This window comes from Gymnoscopelus microlampas, assembly GCF_963454915.1.
Source record: "Gymnoscopelus microlampas genome assembly, chromosome: 20".
NCBI classification, from domain to species: domain Eukaryota; kingdom Metazoa; phylum Chordata; class Actinopteri; order Myctophiformes; family Myctophidae; genus Gymnoscopelus; species Gymnoscopelus microlampas.
Window position 1 is genome coordinate 35,479,050 of NC_139957.1, and position 21,967 is coordinate 35,501,016.

At 41.9% G+C, this 21,967-nt stretch overlaps 2 protein-coding genes across 3 annotated transcripts; one reads left to right on the top strand and one right to left on the bottom strand.

Moving 5' to 3' along the window:
* Positions 1-1,901: 1,901 nt before the first annotated feature.
* Positions 1,902-4,611, top strand: LOC311036112 (centrosomal protein of 83 kDa-like; the record flags this gene model as incomplete). Its single annotated transcript, XM_084044634.1, has 2 exons — positions 1,902-1,916; positions 2,416-4,611. 2 exons carry the CDS (start codon positions 1,902-1,904, stop codon positions 4,609-4,611), a joined length of 2,211 nt encoding a protein of 736 aa, XP_083900760.1.
* A 4,212-nt stretch (positions 4,612-8,823) lies between these two features.
* Positions 8,824-20,564, bottom strand: rcor1 (REST corepressor 1). Of its 2 annotated transcripts, XM_084043958.1 has the most exons (13): positions 19,966-20,564; positions 19,816-19,875; positions 17,859-17,939; positions 17,379-17,431; positions 16,576-16,737; positions 16,325-16,443; positions 15,848-15,926; positions 15,470-15,520; positions 15,061-15,264; positions 14,495-14,572; positions 14,252-14,309; positions 13,826-14,097; positions 8,824-12,303 (listed from the first exon to the last, which is right to left on the bottom strand). In XM_084043958.1, the coding sequence occupies exons 1-13, from the start codon at positions 20,153-20,155 to the stop codon at positions 12,259-12,261; spliced, it is 1,452 nt and encodes a 483-aa protein (XP_083900084.1). In that variant the 5' UTR covers positions 20,156-20,564; the 3' UTR covers positions 8,824-12,258. The 2 variants fall into 2 exon arrangements, with proteins under 2 accessions (XP_083900084.1, XP_083900085.1); XM_084043959.1 differs by lacking the exon at positions 19,816-19,875.
* Positions 20,565-21,967: the final 1,403 nt, after the last annotated feature.

Sequence of the window (21,967 nt, forward strand, 5' to 3'; positions counted from 1 at the left end):
GGAGACCAAAGGTGGGGCTGCCTTAATGGACCTGGTAGATGTTTTTGTGGAGTCCTCAGAACCACCCCACAGTAACAACACCTGGGACATGTCGGAGGGTGATGTCTGGTACTTGGCCAGTTCAGACCCCTGGGTCTCACTTGGACAGATAGATGTGAATGGGAGAGGTGAGAGCAAGGCTTCCCCCAGCCCTCGTACGTGTCAGATCTCTGAGGCCTTCCTGGGGCCCACAGCAGCCTCCCTGGTTAACCTGGACAGTCTGATCCCTACCAACCCCCCAGCTAACAAACATTTTCTATCAGGTCTGAGTGCTCTGTCACCCACCAATCCATTCCTCACTGAACAGCCCAAACTGATTCTAAATAAGATCTGTTCCAGCTCCAGTTCTCTTGTGCCCCCATACAGTGCCTCACTACCTCTGCCAATGAGCCACCAGCCCACCAGTCTCCCCTCGTCCCAAAACCACCTGACCCGACCTAGTTTGGACATGCCTCAAGCGCTGCTGCCCCCTTCTTCATTTAGATTGCACGATGCCCCGTGGAACAATGTCCCCAACTCGAACTCCACAGGCCGAATAAGTGCCTCCCCCGTTAACACACCTGCTTTGGGGGTACATCCATTCTCTGCCCAGCAGAAGGGCCCACAGCAGCTTCCCTGGAAGCTTCCACAAACCCCCACAAACCCCCCTGCCAACCCCCCAGCTAAGAACAACAACCCTTTTCTATCGAGCTCCTTCAGCCACTAATCATCCATTCCAAACTGAACAGCCCAAATACTTCAGCTACAGTAGCACTTGGATCACAGGCTCAAACAACACAGTCAAGAACCCTTTCCCTCAATAGTTTATACTCTTGCATTCTAATAGCATTCTAACTCACAATGTCTCAGCTCAAAATACATCTTTGGAAATAGATTTAATACTTTAGTATTGACATGAACTAATTTATCCAACAAATTAATAATGGAGGACGGTGCACCTACACTTAACTTCAATCATACGTACTTATGTGTTAAGGAAATCCAGACACAAACCTATGCCCACAGTTGGATACCTTGATGCCGTGTCATATTTGCCATAGTTACTTGGCATGTGCTTTTCTGTTTCATGTTCACCTGCTATGAGGCTGCTGTATGGTTGCCTTTAGACTGTTGCCTGTTGATGCACTGATTGTTGCACTAGATATTCCTGCTGCCTCAGAATGCTGAGATAGATCCTCTGCTGTTCTCTGGTCCTCTCACACAATATGACAGCTCTTCATCTGAAGGGACCACAATGGAAACAAGTCCCCAGGACTTTTTTTGTGTTATCCTTTTAGCCTTGATGTCTTACTGTCCAACATGCTGTTTACATTTCTGACAAATGAAGTATTTAATCAATCAAAAAATGAAGTTTATAATGAACAAGTTCAGTGCGTAATAGGATTGTGTTCTGTTCATTGATTGAAACATCACAGACTACTTAATATGAAAACAGATTTTATATAAGATAAACAGTGAAAGGAATAGAACTATCTATGAATAAACATTATTCTGAGAATCAGAATTCTAATCATTCAAATAGAAAATCAGTGCATTCATTAATTTACCTCAGAACATTGAAACCAGATAGACCTCTTTAAAACTGAATTCAAATATGGTTTACTGGGGCAGACTCTTTGCTAAAAGAGATGAAGTATAGAATAAGATGACATGACCTAATCTGCCATAAATAATAAACTAAGTAATGCCATGGACATCTTAATGGTTTGTTAAGCCAGACTTTAGAAAGAAACCCTTTTGTAGAAGGGAGCTGTGGCACGTGCAGAGAACAACTGATCCGACCGATATGCCCATATACAGTATAGGCATAAAAGGGACACAAACAGACAGATGGGTACAACGGGTACTTCAACCGGAAGGATATGCATTCCCAACAGGTGTGGTTCCCAATAGGCATTGGCCTAATTAAATCAATAACATAACATCACATCTTCAATACCTATCTCAAGCCCATTATAGTTCCAGAATGTAAAGTAGGTCTGGCTCATTAAAGGTCGGAATAATGAATCCAAAGTGCTTTGATTTCAAGAGAAGAGACGACAGAAAATACATTCTCCAGTTCAGCAGAGAACCAACCACTGGCAGTGATGTACTATTAACGATGTTAGCGTGCCATTAGCATTGGACAAACTGCAAAGGCGCCTGCGCAAATCAGTATTGTTAGGCATCGCATGGCAATGGTTTGTGTTGGGTGAAGATATAGGGTTGAAATGGGTTACTCCTAGGATCACTCAGAGGCACACAATTTACTGTAGAGAGTAAGAGTCTCACGAGAGAAAAACATAAATAGAACAGCAAGATTAGCTATCAGAGTGTTGGTGCTGTGAGACCATTTCTGCAATAGTGGCGAGATGCCGCCCTCTCCTCTTGACCAAGTCAGGACCCCTCCCTAATCTGGAACCAAGGGCAGTGAAGCCTACAGCCCAGCTGGGGAGTCTCACATGGTTGGAGGGATCAGATATGGAGCTTCAGAAAATACTGACTGATGAGAGGATGAGGTGTGAAAACCTCAAGCATAACTACACAGCCTTGCAGGCAGAGTACACCAATCTGCAGAATGTGTTGACCCAGAAACAAGTAGAACTAAAGCAGCTTCTGAGTGTCAAGCAGTCTCACCAGGAGAACCTGGAGTTTCTGCTGTCAGAGCTACAGGACAGCACCAGGGACGTGGAGGAGCTGCAACTAAAGGTGATGAACCCTCAGTGGCTGGAGCTCCTCAGAGCCCAGTTGCAGCAGGAGATGAAGGGGCCAGTTAGAGAGCATTTCAACAAGCTGGAAGAGGAGATGCAGAAGTACAGAGCAGAGTACAATAAGCTGCATTTTGAATACATCTCCCTTAAATCGCAGTTTGACCACAACATAGAAGAAAGTGAACAAGTACTCAACGAGAGGAAGATCCATTTTGATGCAGAGATAGCCCATCTGGAGCGGGATAAGGAGGATCTGGTGGCCCGGTACAAGTGCTTTGACCCGTCTCGTGATAAGAAACGTGTGGAGGCTCTGCTGAAGGAGAGGGTCCAGCTCCATGTGCGACTGAAAGGACTGGAAGTGGAGGCCGGTGAGCTCTGTGGCCAGAGAGACAACAAGGGCCAGCAGGTGGAGAACATGCAACGCATCCACAGCCGCCAGATGGCAGAGTCACAGTTAACGGTTAAGTCTCTGGAGGCGGAGCGGCAGTCCTTGCGTCTCCCGTTGGAGCGCATGGAGAGAGAGCTGCAGCACAGCCACAAGCAGAACACCCAGCTGACTGGACGACTGCACAAGGCTGAGAGAGAAGTCAACTCTCTCGCCTGCCAGGTGGAGAGCATGAAGCACACACACAGCAAGCTGGAATGTGCCCGGTCTAAAGGGGAGGGAGAGAGGAATACGCTGCAGATGCAAATTGATGGTCTCCAGTCTAATGTGGAGGTTTTGAAAGGGACTGTGAAAAGGCAGCAAGAGATGCTGGCTGAGAAAGACAGGGAACTAATCCATAAGGTGCAGGCTACCCATGAGGAACAGTTCAACAAAACGTGGTTGGAGAACTGCCTGGCGGAGAAGGAGCAACAGAGGGTGATGCAGAGAGTCCAGCTAGGGGAGGAGTCGGTTCACAAAGAAGTGTTGAGCCTGAAGACCAAACTACAACAGCATCACTCACATATCAAGGATCTTGAAAGACAGAAGGCAGAGATAGATCAACTAAAACAACAGAACCACAAGCTGGGTGTCCAGCTGGGGACGTTGTCCCGCTCTCAGAGTGATCTGGTGGAGACCAACAAGCATCTGAGGGAGAGGCTGGACAGTATCTGTGAGGAGCTGAGGACAACTAAGGTAGAAGCTGAGAAGAGCCGGCATGAGGCTGAGAAGCTTGTGGAGGACCACCGTGTGGAGTGGCTGGAGGAGGAACACAAGGCTCAGAAGAAGGTTGCAGAGCTGCAGAACAAATACAGCAAAGCCAAGGATAGATTGCAGAGAGCAATACAAGCCCTGAAAAAGCAAGAGACCCACACAGAGAATGAGAAGAGCAAGTATGAACCTGAGAAGAGCCAGCATGAGCCTGAGAAGCTTGTGGAGGACCACTGTGTGGAGTGGCTGGAGGAAAAACACAAGCTTCAGCAGACCGTTTCAGAGCTGCAGAACAAATACAGCAAAGCCACGGATAAATTGCAGAGAGCAGCACAAGCCCATATAAAGAGAGAACCCCACAAAGAGAAGGAGAAAAGACTACAGGATAAGGTCCAGCTGCTGGAGGTCAAGATTGCAGAGTTGGAACTGGAGGCCAAAGCAGCCGAAAGACGTGTGTCCTACACAGAGGATCACTTCAGCAGTCAAATGAAGGATCTCCAGCGACGACACAGTGAGTTCCAGAGCCTCCTATTTGGCAACCAGATTCCTGCTGGCCATAGTCCTGCCTTAATGACTTCCTCCCTCGCCCCCCTCCTCATTCCTGGTTCTGAGGGACCTTTCTCTAGCATACTTGAGGACCAGGGTCAGAAACAGTTGGTGCACCATAAACTGGAAGACCTGGGGTACGAACAGCAGCAGTTGAAAGAATTTGATCTGATGCTGAAAAAAGACTCCTCCTCATCCTGAACTCTGATCCCTGCGGAACTAATCATGTTTTTAAATTCAACGAATCAGTTCAATTGTGCCTCGTAGAATATAACAATTCATATGTTTAGATTTTATTATATAATTATATATAATAATAATAACAACAATAATAAGAGTGAGAGAGATAGAGACGACAAGTGGGAGATAGGAAAGTGGTAAAAAAACACCACCACAAATCCTTCTATAAATGCCTGAACTCTCTGTGCATGTGTGCGCATCTGTCCTTCGCGTATCTCGAGAACCTTCCAACTGATCGAATTCAAACTCGCTGTGTGTATCGCCGAAGACCCGAGGTAGTGCAGTGCCTGAGTCGGTTGTCTGATGTAGTGTTTAACCAAATTAAAGTAGAAAACCTTGGCTAGCACAACTGTTATTGAATAGAAACAGATGCTTATTAAGATGCCATTAAGTGCCATTGGAATTGTCATGAAAACTGGACTTACTCAAATGCCATAGCCACGGTTTATAATAAATCTGCTCAGGAGGCACTAATTGAAACTCCTTCGCTCCATTTCTGGCGTTACTATTCCAACAGTATTCATTCATAGAATCATATGCTAGCTGGTAGGTATGTTTTTTGTTAGTTTTCTATTAAGCACGTCACGTAAAGGCGGGTAGGCAGTGGTGTAAAGTAACCAAGTACATGTACCGTACTCAAGTACTGTACTGTACTATAAGTACAATTTTGAGGTACTTTTACTTTACTGGAGTATTTACACATTTCTATACTTTTACTTCTACTCCACTATATCTCAGAGGCAAATATTGTACTTTTACAGTTATTTGAAAACTTGAGTTACTAGTTACTTTGCACATTTTGATTATTATTACAAAGCATACATTAACCACTCCAGCCCTATTTAAACTTTGTCTCTTTGAAAATAGCAGATCTACAAGCTCACAACAACGCATCGCGGCGAGTTGTGAGCTTGTAGATCTGCCATTTTCGAAGGATTTTTCATACATTTTAGACATAACTTGTCAAACGGGACATTCTGCATAATGAGTACTTTTGGTACTTTGTATATTTTGATGCCAATACTTCTGTACTTTTACTAAACAAAATCCTGAATACCAGACTTTTACTTGTAACAGAGTATTTCTACACTGGTATTGATACTTTTACTCCAGTAAAAAAAAAATAGTACTTCTTCCACCACTGCGTAAAGGAGCCTATACCCTCTTTTACCTGACTACATTTTGCTTTATAGAAAACTGTACTGAAGTAAACTGTGGGTTTGGGTGAAACAGGTGGGATTCCAACCAATAATTTAATTAGGCCTGTTTCCATGTGGTGCACCAGGACAGTCTGGAACTGCAGTTATTTTGTTTTTAATCTGCATTGTGCCGTGTGTGTGTGTGTGTGTGTGTGTGTGTGTGTGTGTGTGTGTGTGTGTGTGTGTGTGTGTGTGTGTGTGTGTGTGTGTGTGTGTGTGTGTGTGTGTGTGTGTGTGTGTGTGTGTGTGTGTGTGTGTGCGTGCGTGCGTGCGTGCGTGCGTGCGTGCGTGCGTGCGTGCGTGCGTGCGTGCGTGCGTGCGTGCGTGTGTGTATACATCACCATATCATTTCAATAATATCATTGACCTCTGTAAAAAGAGATTCTTCATTTACCCCACAGGTTCCTCGGGACCCTGCGGCTGCAACACAGGACTTAAAGGAGCAGATCACCCAAAACATTACTTATATTCTATCAATTACACACCCCATGAAGCCTTGAATTCATGGAGACATTTTTGTTTTTGTCATTCCTGAGCCAATAATCTGATGACCGGCGGAGTCAATTGACTCAATTGAGTCTCCTACTGACCGGTGACCCGTCATCAAATTATTGGCTCAGGAATGTGATACAAAAAAAAAAAATCTCCATCAATCCAAGGCTTCATGGGGTGTGTGATTGATAGAAAATAATACATTTTTTGGGGTGAACTACTCCTTTAAACAGCCCTGGCTAAACCACCTACTCTGGAGATATGCGCTCCACAGAGACCCTTTCTATTTTTTTGTGTGTGAATTATAAAAGTCACCGGTCATCACTGGTTTAGAAAGGTAATGACAGATACTACCAAAAGTACTTCTGCTAGAACAGGAGCTTGAAATCCTGTTTATGTTTAATTGCTCAGTTAGTCCTGTTTGGTTTTGTAAGTCATTGTTGACAACTCTGTACTGAACTCTAATAAAATCCTGAGTGTTCATTTAAATTGGAGTGTGCACAATAGTAAGCCTACGGATCTACATTCGTAACATCGCACACATTTGATAAATGAAAGCTGCAATCCGTAACTTTTATGTCCTACTACCCAGGATTTGAACTCCGGTCTCCTGCATGACACCAACTGTCTACTCTTCTTCCAACAGGCACTTCCCGCTTGTCCAGGGGAAGTACTGCGCTAATGAGCTTCCGACAATACTACTTGGCCAACCAGTAGGTGTCCTACCTGACACCAGGGTCTAAATCTCTCAATGGAAGAGTAGGGAGACCACCTCCACGGCAGATGTGCCAGTTATATTGTATTAACATACTCTTTAGCATGTACATTGGTTAAAATAATGTTTTTATTCATTAAAATAAGTTCAGGATTGCAGCTTTATCACAAAGGATTTTACTATTTTCTCCACACAAACAGCCCACGGTGCATTCCACATGTCTTGGTAAAATAAGTCCTTTTACACAACTACTTGATAGTTGTGTACAGGTGCGTAGGAGTGGAAAGCCAACGCATAAGACAAAAAAGGAATCTCGCAGAATTGTCTTCATACCAACTATGTAATCCATAAAATAGGTTTCGGTGGCACTGACCTTACCGACCTTCATCAGGTACCTCTGAGATACCTGATGAAGGTCAGTGCGACTGAAACACATTTTTTGCCTTAAATAGTTGCTTTAAAGGAGTAGTTCACCCAATATTTTCGACCAAGTACACACCCCATGAAGCACTGAATTCATGGACATTTTTTTGTTTTTGTCGCACTCTTAACCAATAAGGCATTCGCACTCCTAAAGCGTTTTGAGGCATTTGTAGAATCGGGCCTCAGGTCTTGTTAATGGGTTAAAGAAAAAATGCTGACTTTAAAAAAACATACATTAATGTTACATTATCATTAAAATCTTAGTGTTTACACAATTATTTGGGGGCCCTCTTGCAATAACCTTGCGGCCCACCAGTGGGCCCCAGCCCACAGGTTGAGAATCGCTGACCTAAAGTGTTTCTACAACGTCCACGTTCTCCTCAAACACTCTGCCAAGACAAACAGCAGGAACTAGATATTGTGTATTAACCACTTAAACCCCATGCAGTGTTGAGCGGAGTCCCTCAGGGCTCTATACTAGTGTTTTCTGTTTTCGCTCTAGATCAAAGATCTATTCGCTGAAAATAGCAGATCTACAAGCTTACAACACGTCACAACTTGTAGATCTGCCATTCCCAGTGAAGGCTTTTCCCAGAATACGGATGCTGGGGTTTAAGTGGTTAACCCTTTTCAACCTGGTCATTATAGGCCAAGTTTCAAGATCTTACACTTTTTTTTTATCAGTTCTTCCAAATTGTATCAAATGTTTTCAAAATGGGCAAAGAAATCGTTTCAAATGTCTTCAAAAATAGCAAACATCTACAGATCTAAAAGCGCACGCTATTTCTGCGTGACGCCAACATACACGACCGTGTCTTCTTCCAAACAAAAACCTGACTATAAATTATATTTTTGACTTTTTATTTTTCAGTTCCTGCTGTTTACATATCTGTAGGGCAGAAGTATTGCCTACCTCATTACACTGTGGTCATCAACAATGGCCAGCTCAAATTGTCATAAATACAATCCATTACAAAATAATAACAGCTTAATTATCCACACCCTTAATCTAAGTAATTCATCACACTGAAATCGAGAGCAGGAAACCAACAGCTGGTTAATGTTTGGCCCTACAGTAAGTTATTCTTGATTCATACTCGTACTGTCATGAATACCAGATCTACAAGCAACACGTCGGACGTGGCACGTTGTGAGCTTGTACATCTGCTATATTTGTCATGCTTTTGGCAAGTTTAAATCAGGCAAGTTGTGGTTTGTGCAGAAATGCTCAAAAGGATGAGAGGAGGGTGCTTGACTGTGGCCAGCAAGGTTATTATAATTAAAACTAACAAAAAAGCTAAGTGTGTGTGTGTGTGTGTGTGTGTGTGTGTGTGTATGTGGGGGGGGGGGGGGGGGTATTATAACAAACATTTTGTTTTAATACTGAAATTAAAACAAAATCGAGGCCAAAAAACTGAAACTGTATTGTGTTTACAAAACTAGTATTTCATACACAAGCCTAGTATTTTGGGTGGATATGAAATCTATTTTACAATTTCAACTGTGCCAGATTAACTGTGAACACATTTAAGTATGTTTTTATTACAATAAAATCTCGCCCCCGACAAATGCACCGTATCACAATAAAAAAGACAAACTCATTGAAAATAATTAAATAAACAAACTAAATCTTTTTTTTTAAAAACACCAGGTATTTCCGGCCACCAGATCCTACTCTGCCACATTTGACGTCACGGGATTAACCGAGACTAGGGGGGTAGAGGTGATTTACCACCCTATCGGGACGTAACTTTAGCGGTGCCGAGTTGCCTGACGCGTACTTTGCAACGATCGGCATGGTCGACTCGCTCGCCTAAGCTCGCTCTGCAGTGCCTCTCGTGGCTCAACACTGCTTCAGACGGCGCACCTTCGTCGTTTTAACTCTTTTTGCCTGACTAGTTCCTAACTTACTATAAGGGGCTGTAGTGTTCCGCCTCGCTGGTGCCGACTGTTCTCACCAAGCGGGCCGAGTGTTACGCCTCCCTGGTACCGCTCTTAACCCATTCAATCCGAGAACGCATTGTCATTTTAGATTTCTTTGGCTATTCAAAAATAGCAGATAAACATGAGCTTGTAGATCTGGTATTTTTTGAAAAATCGTGAAAATGTGTGGAAATCTTTAAATATATAAGCAAACATTTGTAAAATATTTTGTTCCAGGGACCCGCAGAAGCAAAGATTTGAGTTAATAATGTTCGCTTTAAAAAATGTATTCAAAGATTTGCAGATCTACAAGCTCATAGCGCGGCACTCTATGCCGTGCTATGAGCTTGTATATCTGCTATTTTTGAATAGCCAAAGAAATCTAAAAAAGGCAGATGCGTTCCCGGTCTTAAAGGGTTAAGTGAGCAGCTCCTAGCTTAGTAAAGCATCCAGGTCGCATGAATTCGCATTATCATGCCTCTTCTGGAGACTGGTCTGGCCCCAAACGCTGGGTGGGCGTTTTGCAGAAACCAAAACGACGAAGAGCCAATCCATGTCTGCGCTCACAGACGCTGATTGGTTCCTAAGACTGTGGAGTGTGAAGTAGGATATTACTGAAGAGCAATTATGCTCGGAGAGCTGGATAAATAAAAAAGCTGATATGTGGACTCCAAAATGAATGCTACGAGCATTTTATTTAATCTACATCATTAGGGCTTTTTTCCTACTCTAAAAATGTAGGCACCTGGTAAACATGGTTGGTGTATAATGAGATGTACATGTTCCAGCCACTGTGGCAGGCAAATGAGTTTCCTTCCCTGATCCCAAAGTAATATCATAAAATATAAAGGAAGAAATTGCATCAGTTCTTCTAGCCACCGCCCCACATACAAATTTCTTTTTCTTGACAAATCCACAAAGTTTAATAACACTACTCCTCCATTAAAGACGTCTTTCCTCTGTGTCACTAGAAGAAAACATGAAACCCCTTTAGGTCCCAAACGGCGGATTGGATTGATCTTAAACTGAACACAAACACATATCAGTTTAAAATCTAGACAACTTGAAAACTAATGAAGAGAAATGTACGAGAAAGAGTTTCATTTCAAAAATGACCAATTTCCCAGTTAGTATCCATGTGGCTGAAGACACCGTCCTGTAACATAAAGGTCACATGGTTTTGGGTGGTGCCTATTGGCTCAGCGCCCTATTGCACAGACCATTATGCCCCTAGTGAGCGCAAATAACCGGGTTCAAATCTGAACTCTCATCTTGTCTCACGTCTCTTTCTACACGGACCTATCTGAAATAAAAATGATAAAAAGTCCACATAAAAAAGGTCACGATTGAAACCAATGTCTGCCTATGCACGTACATCAACAGCCAAGTATGTCTCTTAGCAGACACTGAACCGCTACACAGTAAATCTAACTCCTAAGAGTGTGCAAATGGAACCAAATGGTCACGTATGTGTCCATCTGGAGTTCTCTGTGGGACTGAAAATTAAAACCCAACATTAACCAAACCGAGTGAGTTGCAGCTAGAGGAGCCGTATCATATAACATACAGTACAACAATGAGCCCAGCCCCAAGTTGGTTCACACAGCACTACGGGGTGCGAGAGACAGTGTGCACGCACAAGTCTGATAAACGAGAGAGAGTGAGTGACCATCACGTTTATGGTCGTGTGAAGTCAATTTTCTTAAAGCATGTTTAAAACTAACCGAGGTTGACCAAAGTGCTGCACAGTGTACAAATGAAACGCATGTTGCATTTATTCAACTTCTTATGTCAGACACCAGTTCTTGCAGTTGAGTTTATTTGTGACGGAAACAATTAAAAACCAAAAGACATGTACTGTACATGGCTTTATATTTTTGGGTTGCTGTGAGCTGCTTCTCATGCTAATAGCTGTATTGAATTGGAAAGTTAGACCTCCTTTGCCTGTACACTCAAATGGTTCATTCAGTGCTTGCACTTGTATTAGTACTGAAAAAAAGAAAGATAACCGGAGCAGGCCGGGCTCCAGCTGAGAAGTCTAGTCCATTTGGTTCCGTACAGTATGAAAAAATAGAAATTAGTGAAATCCTGATTTTAAAGAACAGTGTGTAAAACAGACGTAAACAGGAAGCATTGCAGCATTTTGAAATGAAACTCCTCAAGCATCAATATACAGTTTAACAAATTAAAACAATTGTTCAACAGTTGTCACTAGGTCGACGTGGGTGTGATGACAGATGATCAATGGGATAAAGTGCCGCTAGTATCCCTGCTTATCAATCACTGGACAATAACGCAATCAAATGATCAGTGTCCATAATGGATTTTGACAGTTGGTGTTGGTCTCTGAGACCAGTCAGTCCAGAAGCAATGCGTTCAATATCAAACACTTTAAAACCCTAATAAAATAATTAAAATATGATTCTTTGTTTACCTGACATTGATCATTTACTAAAATCAATCTATCAGCCTTCCATCATTGTAGATTAATGTCCGTTTGTCTTTCCATCTGTAAGCCGTCCCGTCTTTTCCCATCCTACAATCTTCCCATCTATCCGTTCGTCTGTCTACCTGTCTCTGCCTCTACCCGTCTCTCTGTCGGTCTGTATTTGGTGTCAGCTGTGGACTTAACACATTTCGTTGTGCTAAAGAGGGGAGGGGACTGGGATTTGTAGTCCAACTGAAAGGTCAGTACATCGTAACAGGAAATGACCTCCAAGAGGTGTGCTAATGTTCATAGGTCAAAGATCATAGCTGTTGGCTCCTCATATCAAAGAGAGAAGAGAGAGAGTAGCGATGAGGGGAGGAGTGGATAAATAAGAGAGAGAGGAGGTCCAATCCAAGATGGCTGCCGTCTCAGGAGGCCAGGGGCTTCTGGGAGTCGACTGGAGAGGAGGATTCCTACAATGATTATAAAAAACAGTACAATTGAGTACATCGGAGTCCATGAGTATATCAGAGTAGAGTAGTAGAATAAAGTACATCAAAGCATAGTAGAATAGATCAGCAGGGGATACCAACATCATGGGTCCATTTGGTTCCACTTGTACGCTCTCAGTTTTGAATTAACACTGCAAATTTTAGTGTAGATTGGTAGAAAAGAAAACAAATTGTAATCAAATGGGGGTCTGTGGCCTAATGCAGTGTTTATCAACCCTGGCAATTCGGCCCAATTTGGTAATGCTACGGTGTGCCGCGCAGTTTGAAGGTGTGAAAAATAACCCCCCCCCATAGTCTGTCGCAGACACGCAGGCACAGCCAATCGACCCTCGCCCATAGGAATGCAAATATTTGGCTTTGTCTTCATGCGGCCATCACATGTACTGGCTCAGTCAGGAACGGGCCGATACGGTGTTCAGCAGATGCGCCAAAACGGGAAGAAATGGGGTCTGTCAAAAGCCCATGTTACCTGCCGCATGTCCAACAATAAAACACATACAGGCCTACTAACGTTAAATCCACTTAAGTGTTAGTTTTCTTATAAAGTGCTTCTAAATCACTCCAGTTTGTTTGTGTCAACGTCACCCGTGTAGTTAGTTTGGTGTTTAATTACTCCTCCACGGAGAGAATCGCTTGTAACTTCAAGCTGCGCTGCGGAGCTGTCGATATAACTCGCCCCAAAACACCATCGCCCCCATTCCTTTTCGCGGACCAGCGGTTCTTATATTCCTGTTTTTGTTTTACTGAGTATACGGTTAGAAATAAGTTTAAGGTTAGCCATATTATTAGTTTAGCTGAGGTTACGTTTAGGAATAAGGTTAGGTTTAGGCATAGTTTAATGAGTTTACGTTTAGGAATACCAGGTGAATATCACCGGATTTCCCCCGGGGTGACTGTTTTGGGGCGAGAGTTTTGGTGTTCGTCTTTAGTGGGCAACAGCACATGCGTCCGCAATAATACTATCAGGATCACATTATTAGATATTATTATCAGATATTAGAAGTATATTGGGTACCAAATATACTTACCAAAGAACTTTACTTTGGGAAGGTTTTCAGACTCCTCCATTCCTTGCACTGACCCAAGTTTATATATTTGTAGGCCAAAGATGTATATATTTATAATGGTCAAGGTTTCTTTATACCTGCCCAATAATCTGTGTGTGTGTGTGTGTGTGTGTGTGTGTGTGTGTGTGTGTGTGTGTGTGTGTGTGTGTGTGTGTGTGTATATATATATATATATATATATATATATATATATATATATATATATAAATAAACACACATACACCGTATATCTAGGTGTGCCCTGGGATCTTTTGGCTATGCCAGGTGTGCCTTGGCACCAAAAAGGTTGAGAAACACTGGCCTAATGCATATATCAAACTGGAAGTCCTCGAAATCCAAAAAATTTAGAAGCACTGGTGTAGAATAAAACAATGAAATAGTGTTCTCCTTCATGCGCCCTCTCTGCTCCTCCTCACCTCCTTTTGCTCCTCTGGGGTGTCTGGAGCCACTGCCCCACCCCCGGCCAGGGCCCCGCCCTGCTCCTCCGGCGAGGAGGTGGGGATCACCTCCATCTTGTCGTCCTCCGCTCTCCCCGTCTCCATGCCGTGCTCGGCCTCCCACTCCTGGAGGACCTCGTCCAGGTTGAACCGTCGTCTGTAGTTGACGAAGAAGTTCTTCACCTGGACCACCGACTTGTTCCCGATCACGTCAGAGATGGCCTGGAAGTCGCGTCCGTACTTCCTGATGGCTGCGATCAACGGGAGGAGTTGAGATTTGTACCTTCCTCTAACACATTCATATTTTCCACTAGCTAAACAAGGGATATTTTCAAGGCCTTGACAGAGGCTACTGAGGTCACTCTGGTTGTACTTTATAAAGGTCATGCATTTTGTATGGTTTACCTTGTACAGCCAGCAGCTGTTCATCTGTGGTCCACCTTGTGTTGAACTTCTGGTTCACCTGACCACAACAATGGCATCATGAAACATCTGACCTCTCTGTTACAGGGAAATGAAGTACTGTGTGTGTGTGTGTGTGTGTGTGTGTGTGTGTGTGTGTGTGTGTGTGTGTGTGTGTGTGTGTGTGTGTGTGTGTGTGTGTGTGTGTGTGTGTGTGTGTGTGTGTGTGTGTGTGTGTGTGTGTACCTCTGGTACTCTGAAGTCTTCCAATCCTGGGGTGAGTTTGTCCTTCAGAGCACTGTTGCTCTGTTTGATGGTCTGTATCTAAACAGGAAATACCATATTAGGAAACAGGAAGACAGCCTAAGACCCGTCTCCCTCTCAGCTTTCATATCGCCTGCCTTGCCTAAAACTGAGTCCATTTTATTTGGAGCAAATCATAATTTAAAGCAAACAGCAAATACCCTTTCATCATACCAGAGTAGGGCTGGGACATATGGAAAAAATAAAATATCACAACATTTCTTATCAAATACCTCGATATTGATACTGTGACGATATTGTGGGATGACAACTGGTGCTATCCATCTCGTTATTGTTTGCCCAAATAAAACCATACACCGCAGCAGTCCTACAGTCTCTCTCTTCTACACTATCTCCGTCTCAGTTGTCCTACTGTCCGTCTCTTCACCACCATCTCTCAGCTGTCCTACTGTCTGTCCGTCCCTCTCACCACATACAGTATAGTGCATGTGCTCTGTCTACATGACACAAAAAGGGACACACACACACAATCCCCCACTCCATCTCACCTGTCTCTTAATTGTGACCAGTTCACCGTCTAGTTGACGTATGACCCCTATGGCAGCGGGGCCACTAGACGACATGGCTGCTACGTCTGCCTGGTTGAGGTGCATTCCTTTAGGAGGTTTCTTCTTAGCTCGGTGAAGACTTTTCCCTGACAGAGGCTGGACTTCCTTCTTCACATGGGTGGGCTTCTCTGGTAGACTGGCAGGCTGGAAGGGAGACAAATCGATGTCACCATATTTGCTTTACATGCTATACTGAGAATGAATAGAAATGTACATGGCAGGGTTTTGTTAGTTAACTAAAGAATTTCCTAGCCTATCTGCTATTTTCACTATATTTGCACAACACCATTTTGCAAAGGGTGAATGAATGAAAAACAAGATGAATAATGATGTAGATGATCATGTTTACCTTCTGTCCTGTAGATGGTTTGGTTTCTGCCTTCTCTGAAACAGAGCCCAACTGCAACAAAAACAACAATTAATGAGCAAGCTGTCAGCTTCATAGTGCAGGCTGGTATTAGTCACAATAGAAATTAGCACATTGAAGGCTTTTACAAACGATATATCGATATATGCATATATTCAACAGCCTTTGAGATGTTTATTTATGTGGTACAAAAGAATACAGTACTGTACATCCCAGAGGACACCACATTAAAGTGTACTTAAACAACTGTCAACCTGGCATCCCTATTTTTGCCAAGTAACACATCGTACGGCGCAGTATACTATAAATTAGCGTTTACTCAGCCAACAACAGGAGATGAAACCGTTTTTTGTTACTAACCTCCTTTTTGTCATCCTTGGCGGGTTCATACTCTGTGTCGCTAGGAGGGCGGGCATTATTCTCCTCTACCTCATCCTCACTACACACACAGAGCACACAAACACAGACACACAGTGTTCTGGTCAACGTGAGATGATGGTTAAGTGTGTACCCTCAATATGAACTGGTTACTAAATGTCAATACTAACCATGATAAACGGTTCCTGCAGGAGGAACCGTTTGTTATTAAACATTTTAAAAATTCGATTGTTTACTTCAATAGATCATTATGAAACCAAAATGAATCATAATTCTTTACTTGAACAGATTGTTATGAACATAAAAGACCCCGCAATTCTTTACTCGAATAGATTGTTATGAAACATAAAAGACACCGCAATTCTTTACTTGAATAGATCGTTATGAAACTGCAATACTTTACTTGGAAGAGATTTTCTCTATTTAATTATGTGAAATATATTGAGGGATATTCCTCACCTCTCATCTCGCTCCCTCTTGTGTTTGCGTGCGTGTCTGTCCATCAGGCTGGTTTTACTGCGTGTTTTCTTCCAAGAGTAGTAGAATCTCACCAGACTGGCTATGGACTTATCTGGCAGCTATAGAAGTATTAGCACATTAGATACTGTTATTATATCACTGTGTGTGTGTGTGTGTGTGTGTGTGTGTGTGTGTGTGTGTGTGTGTGTGTGTGTGTGTGTGTGTGTGTGTGTGTGTGTGTGTGTTCCTACCATCTGCTGTATGCGGTGGAATGTCTTTCCATGGAAGCTGAAGCCTTGTTCAAACAGAACCCTGTCCTCCACCGTCCACTCATCAGGGAATGGGGTGAAGTTCGGAAGGTCTGCCAGAGATTTCTCTATATTGTGTCTGTGCCAAAACAACATCCCCAGAGCCTGCACACATACACAAACGGATAAATGGCATGAAGGAGGTAAATGGATACAATAAATACATACGATAATAAATGCAGCAGTTGCAATGGAGATAACAATCAGTCAGAAAACACATTGTCAGTTGTGTTGCTCTCAAGAGGGGGTCGTTATGCGATTTCTCACCATGTCAATATTATTTATTTTCTCCAAATAATGGAGATTCACACCTTTACCACATATGCCCTATATACTTAATCTTGTAACAAATAGCTAAACTAGTTGATCCACAAGCTTGCGGTGCAATATGATTGATTGATTGATTACTTTATTAGCAGTTTGCCAAAAAAAAGCACAAGAAAGTACAGTTCAATACGAGATCTGCGTTATGAGCTTGTAGATCTGCTACTTACTTAAAAATGTTTGCATTAAATGACATTTACGGCAAATTTGGGACGGCAGGTTTAAAGTGGTTAAATATGTGTTTGTAAGAAAGGTCAGGTGTTGTAAAGTGTTATTTTAGGTTGTTTTGGTTCAGACTACGGTCAGGGTTAAGCCTAATTTATGCTCTGTCGGATGTCAGTGTCGTGCCCCGGAAGCTCATAACGCGTAGCATCCACGTTATGAGCTTGTATGTCTGCCATTTCCACAAATTATGAATGTACCTGTTCCATGTTGTAACCGTGCTTCTCTTTGGCAATGGCGATGTATTCATCCACTGAAACACACATTATAGGATATGACGTCCAACCACAAATATATCATATTACAGTTTAATTTACAAAACACTATTATTACTATTATATAATACATTATACTATTTGCCCTGTACTTGGTTAAAAAAAACGGTTTACGAATTACTTAACTTAACTTGATCATACGATGAACAGTGAAAATAACTTCAAGCTCAATCAAAATGCGACATATCGTAGATCTGTTTGTTTTTTTATTACACTTTGTTTTGGAAAATGTTTGAAAGATTTTGCCTAGGTTGAAAGTGGTCATCAAATAAATAAAGATTTGTTTTCACGAATTGAAATGTACAAATAAATCCACATGATATGAACAAGATATGAGAACAATTTACACTAGTGATGCAGAAAACATGTGAAGAAGTGATTTCCTTCAATTCCTTGTTATCTTACATTTGTTGTCAGCAAGCGTCTGACTGGGAATCCAGACCAGCATGCCTAGGTTGTCTCTCTGCTGAGCCACCTTGGCCACCTCTGGAATCACACAGGATGTTAGGATGCACCGCAACAGGTACAGCAACATAGCTATGTCCGAAATACATGCTACATACTAAATCAGTATGCTATTTTTCAACATACTTGGGTGCATTCACAAAGCTTTAATTTTGGACATACTATTCACGTCACGTGAAATGAAAGCAATAATACAAAAAATATATATTGACAAAGCTTTTAGATCTGCTATTTTCACTACTTATTAAAAGTTGTTTTTTAATGAAATGTCATCCCATAAAAGTGTCTGCGTCTCTCCACAACCCAAAACATGGGTCCAGACCCACTGTTTGGGAAACACTGGTTTAAACTGTCTCCTTTGAGTGACTGCAAGCCTGTCTGCCAGGTGTGTGTGTGCGCATGTGCAGCTGGTGTGCTCCCCCACCCACCCAATACTCTTCCAGTCAAAATGAGTGACCACACACTGGAGCCATGATTTCAGCCCCAACCAAACAAAATCATTAACTAGAACAATTTTCCAAAAAGTTTTTGTTTTCAGCCATTACTTTTTCATTGTAAAATGGGTTTAAAACAAATAATTGAATTTCCTTTAAAGGGACTTTAAGGTAAATTAGGCTAATGATTGTGCACTGATGTGGAGCTGAATGGTGATTGGCAAATTAGTAATATTGTGATGTAGCCTAACTATATTAGAAATAGCCTCTAATTATGAAGATGAATAAATAAATTGAATACCCGAGTGGGTAATTAGACGGTAGGCTTCCATAATACTGTCATGTTATGGGTATTTTTTAAATTATTTTTGTCATTTTTATCTTATATTTCACACGAGTAGTAGTCTTTGTTTTGTCTTATTCTTTTTGTTTTTTCTGGTCTATTTTCTTATACTTTATGATCTGTTTAATTGTATTTATTGTTTTTGGTTGGTTTTTAAACACTAATAAATTCTAATTGTATGTAATGTAACTATGAGAATTACCTTTGTAAAGGCGGTACAACAAAGTTATGCAAGGATTCCATTCCAAAAAGGTTAACCTGTCCTGCTCTACTATTATTTGTATACAATTGTAGATAAAATATCTTAATAATTATAAATTTTTGGTAAACCGTAGAATTTGCGTAACAATTTGGATAATATTGCCTTCTGAAGGCAGTTCATTGAATGAGCAGCCAGCTTTAGCATTGCTACATTGTTGGGTAATTTATTAAGTTGTATCTGTTAAATGAACTATGAATGTTACTACTGAGAATATAAAATAAAATATGTCATTCTATAATTTGCTGTAGCTGGCTTGATTCAGGCCTAATTGTTTTCTTCAGACACAGTTTTGTTTAACTTCACCGTTTACAAAAACAGGAAGTTAAACAAGGACAGAAATCTGCTGAAACTATGAAGGAACGTAAAACTTCTTCATCAACTGAAAGTTATCTACAGCAGGTGACAAAATATAATCGCATGTTAGCTTGTAGGCAACATAAAGAGTCAGAAGGCCATTTTTTAAATCTAAATACTTTTCTCCCTTTCTTAAAGCTGCAAGTGATGCCATCAATTACAGTAATGTCACCTGCAATATTACATCATAATCAAGAGCATTCGCATGCATTTCAAATGATCCCGTTGGGGATAATAAAGCCTGCAACCCTAAAGATTGACCAATCTTGACACAATTCGTTCCATCTTAAAAACTATTAGCACCTATATAATTCAGTCTGTAGAATAACCAAACAAAAGTTAAAACTTCACTCTGGGCACAGAAGAAACGGGATGAAGTGGAAAAGATGGATGACTGGATTCCTTCATTTCTCCCTTCAACAACTCGTGGACTGTGTTCGAGGCTACCAACTGGCTCTGAGCTCTGCTGGTCTTTAAGCTCCAGTAGTTTTAAATAAATCTCACCTGGATCATAATCGGGCACCACGGCTTGATACTGAGTCCCGACCCGCATCCCACCGCCTCCTAGACACACAGAAACACAGCCGGGTTTGATGCTTTCAAGGACCAAGTGTCCATGGAGTGAGTAGTAGACATGAGACCGAGGCTACCCACCATGTTCATCATCACTACTGGAGCCTGAACTTCCTTCCTCCCATGAATTGTTGCTGCTCCCGTTGGTGGCAGACAAACTTTTACTGTTCCTGGGAGGATTATCATGGTTGTTATTAGTATTATTCACCGAGTTCCTACCCCTTCTCTTCCCGGACATCTCCGTCCCGCTTTTCTCCAACATCGCCGGCATGGTTTGGTCGCTGAAAATGGGGAACTGAGGAACTACAACACACTAGCCTTGTTTTAGCTTAGCAGGCTAGCGTCGTTAGCCCCACGTCCCGTTAATCCCGATGGGGGCGGCGTTAGCGCCTTGCTAAAGAAGCTAATGAGGCTAACTTTCAACCAACAGCCCGAGGAAAGTGTAACCGTAGCAGGTTGGCCAGTCAGTTAGCCCGATGTGTCTCTACTTCACTGAACCAATTGATTAATTGACCCTTTCAATAAATGTGTCGTTATCAATGCGTCTGTTGTTTAGCCCAATACAATACATAATCGCATCCATAAAGGCAAATAAATAAATAACTGCCTGAAAATGAATGTTTTACAACTAGATCTCCTCTGCTGCCAAACAGCTCCAGCGAGAAGTCTACTCTGGACTATCAGGGATGCACCAGTGACGTCATGATCAATCAGAAGTGTGTGCCGTCTGCAGTGTTGCCATGTCCACTTGTTATAAGCGACCTTTGGCTTCTTTTTCTGTAAACAATGTGTTAGTTGCGGTTTTGTTTTGTGCTTGTTTCCTAATGCTGTTTAAAGCAGTGGTTCTCAAACATTTTCATGTCATGGACCCCCGAATCCCCCCCAATCCCCACCTGAAAAATGTTTTGTGCCTGGCAGCCCGGCCCTTAAAGATTTGTGTAATTGTGTTGGTAAAATGTTTCAAAAAATATTCCACATTTGTAAATGTTTTTACACGATTTCTTTGAAAATAGCAGACCTACAAGGTCACACCACGTTGTAGATCTGCTATTTTCAAATAGCCGATGTAAGTGCACATGTTTCTATGTTTCCTAGGCCTGGTTGCTTATTTATCACAAGACCTGGCAACACTAGTAGCCTGTGTAGACTGAGCTCACTTCTCCGTGCAGGTTGCTTGCATCCGCTCTTGGTCCTAGAGCGAATACGGAAACGGTGCGTGCATAAATATGTATGGGTGTAAATAACCGGATACAGTAGGCGAGATTTAGACCGGATTAGACTGATTCATTTGGAATAGAAACCTGAGCTTTCTACAGGTAGGCCTACTGTGGAGAGACTGACGTGTGGCTATAGCCTGTAGTTTTTTTCATATAAAATATAATATAACATATTATATAAAACTAACAAAGGATAAGCCTACTGATGTGTAACAATCCCTCTTCATCCCAGAATATGAAATTTGCACAACATATTGGATTATTATTTTTAAACATATTGATTTAAAAAATATTATAAATATATCAGACTAAATCAACAAATACAAAATAATAAACAATGTTTTGGCAACAATGTACATCTATGGTATCATTATTGCAGTGTTCCACTGGTTCTCAAACCTTTTCATGTCAAGGACCCCCAAATGAATATGTATTTGGCTGCCAAACCACATCTGAAAAGATATTGTGCCAGGGACCCCCAGATTTGTGTTGTTAAAGTGTTTCAATTATTTTTTTGGATATAGCAGATCTACAAGCTCATAATGCATCGTGACGCATTGTGAGCTTGTAGATTGGCAATTTCTTTACCCCTGGGGACCCGTCTTTGATCTAAACTACATTTTCCAGTAGTTTGTGGGTACTTTCATAACTGTGGCCTTGTCATCACATCTGAGAAACCTCCATGTCCATCCATTCATAGCTTTTACACAGTCATATTGTATTCGGTCCTCAGCCACATTACTAACCAGATTACAACCATGTTACAAAGTAGTTCCAATGTATGCAGCTTGTTGCTTTTTACTAAGTAGAACTTGTAGTTTAGCTTGAAAGAGAGCTTTTAGTGTGGCAGTTACTTTTAATGAAGA

What these genes read in the sequence shown, in the direction of transcription:
- rcor1 (XM_084043958.1), bottom strand. Translation starts at nt 20,155, where the DNA reads ATGCCGGCGATGTTGGAGAAAAGCGGGACGGAGATGTCCGGGAAGAGA. An exon ending in GGTGCCCGATTATGATCCAG is followed by an intron (nt 17,940 to 19,815) that starts GTGAGATTTATT and finishes GTGTGATTCCAG; the next exon opens with AGGTGGCCAAGGTGGCTCAG. An exon ending in TCCACCGCATACAGCAGATG is followed by an intron (nt 16,444 to 16,575) that starts GTAGGAACACAC and finishes ATACTTCTATAG; the next exon opens with CTGCCAGATAAGTCCATAGC.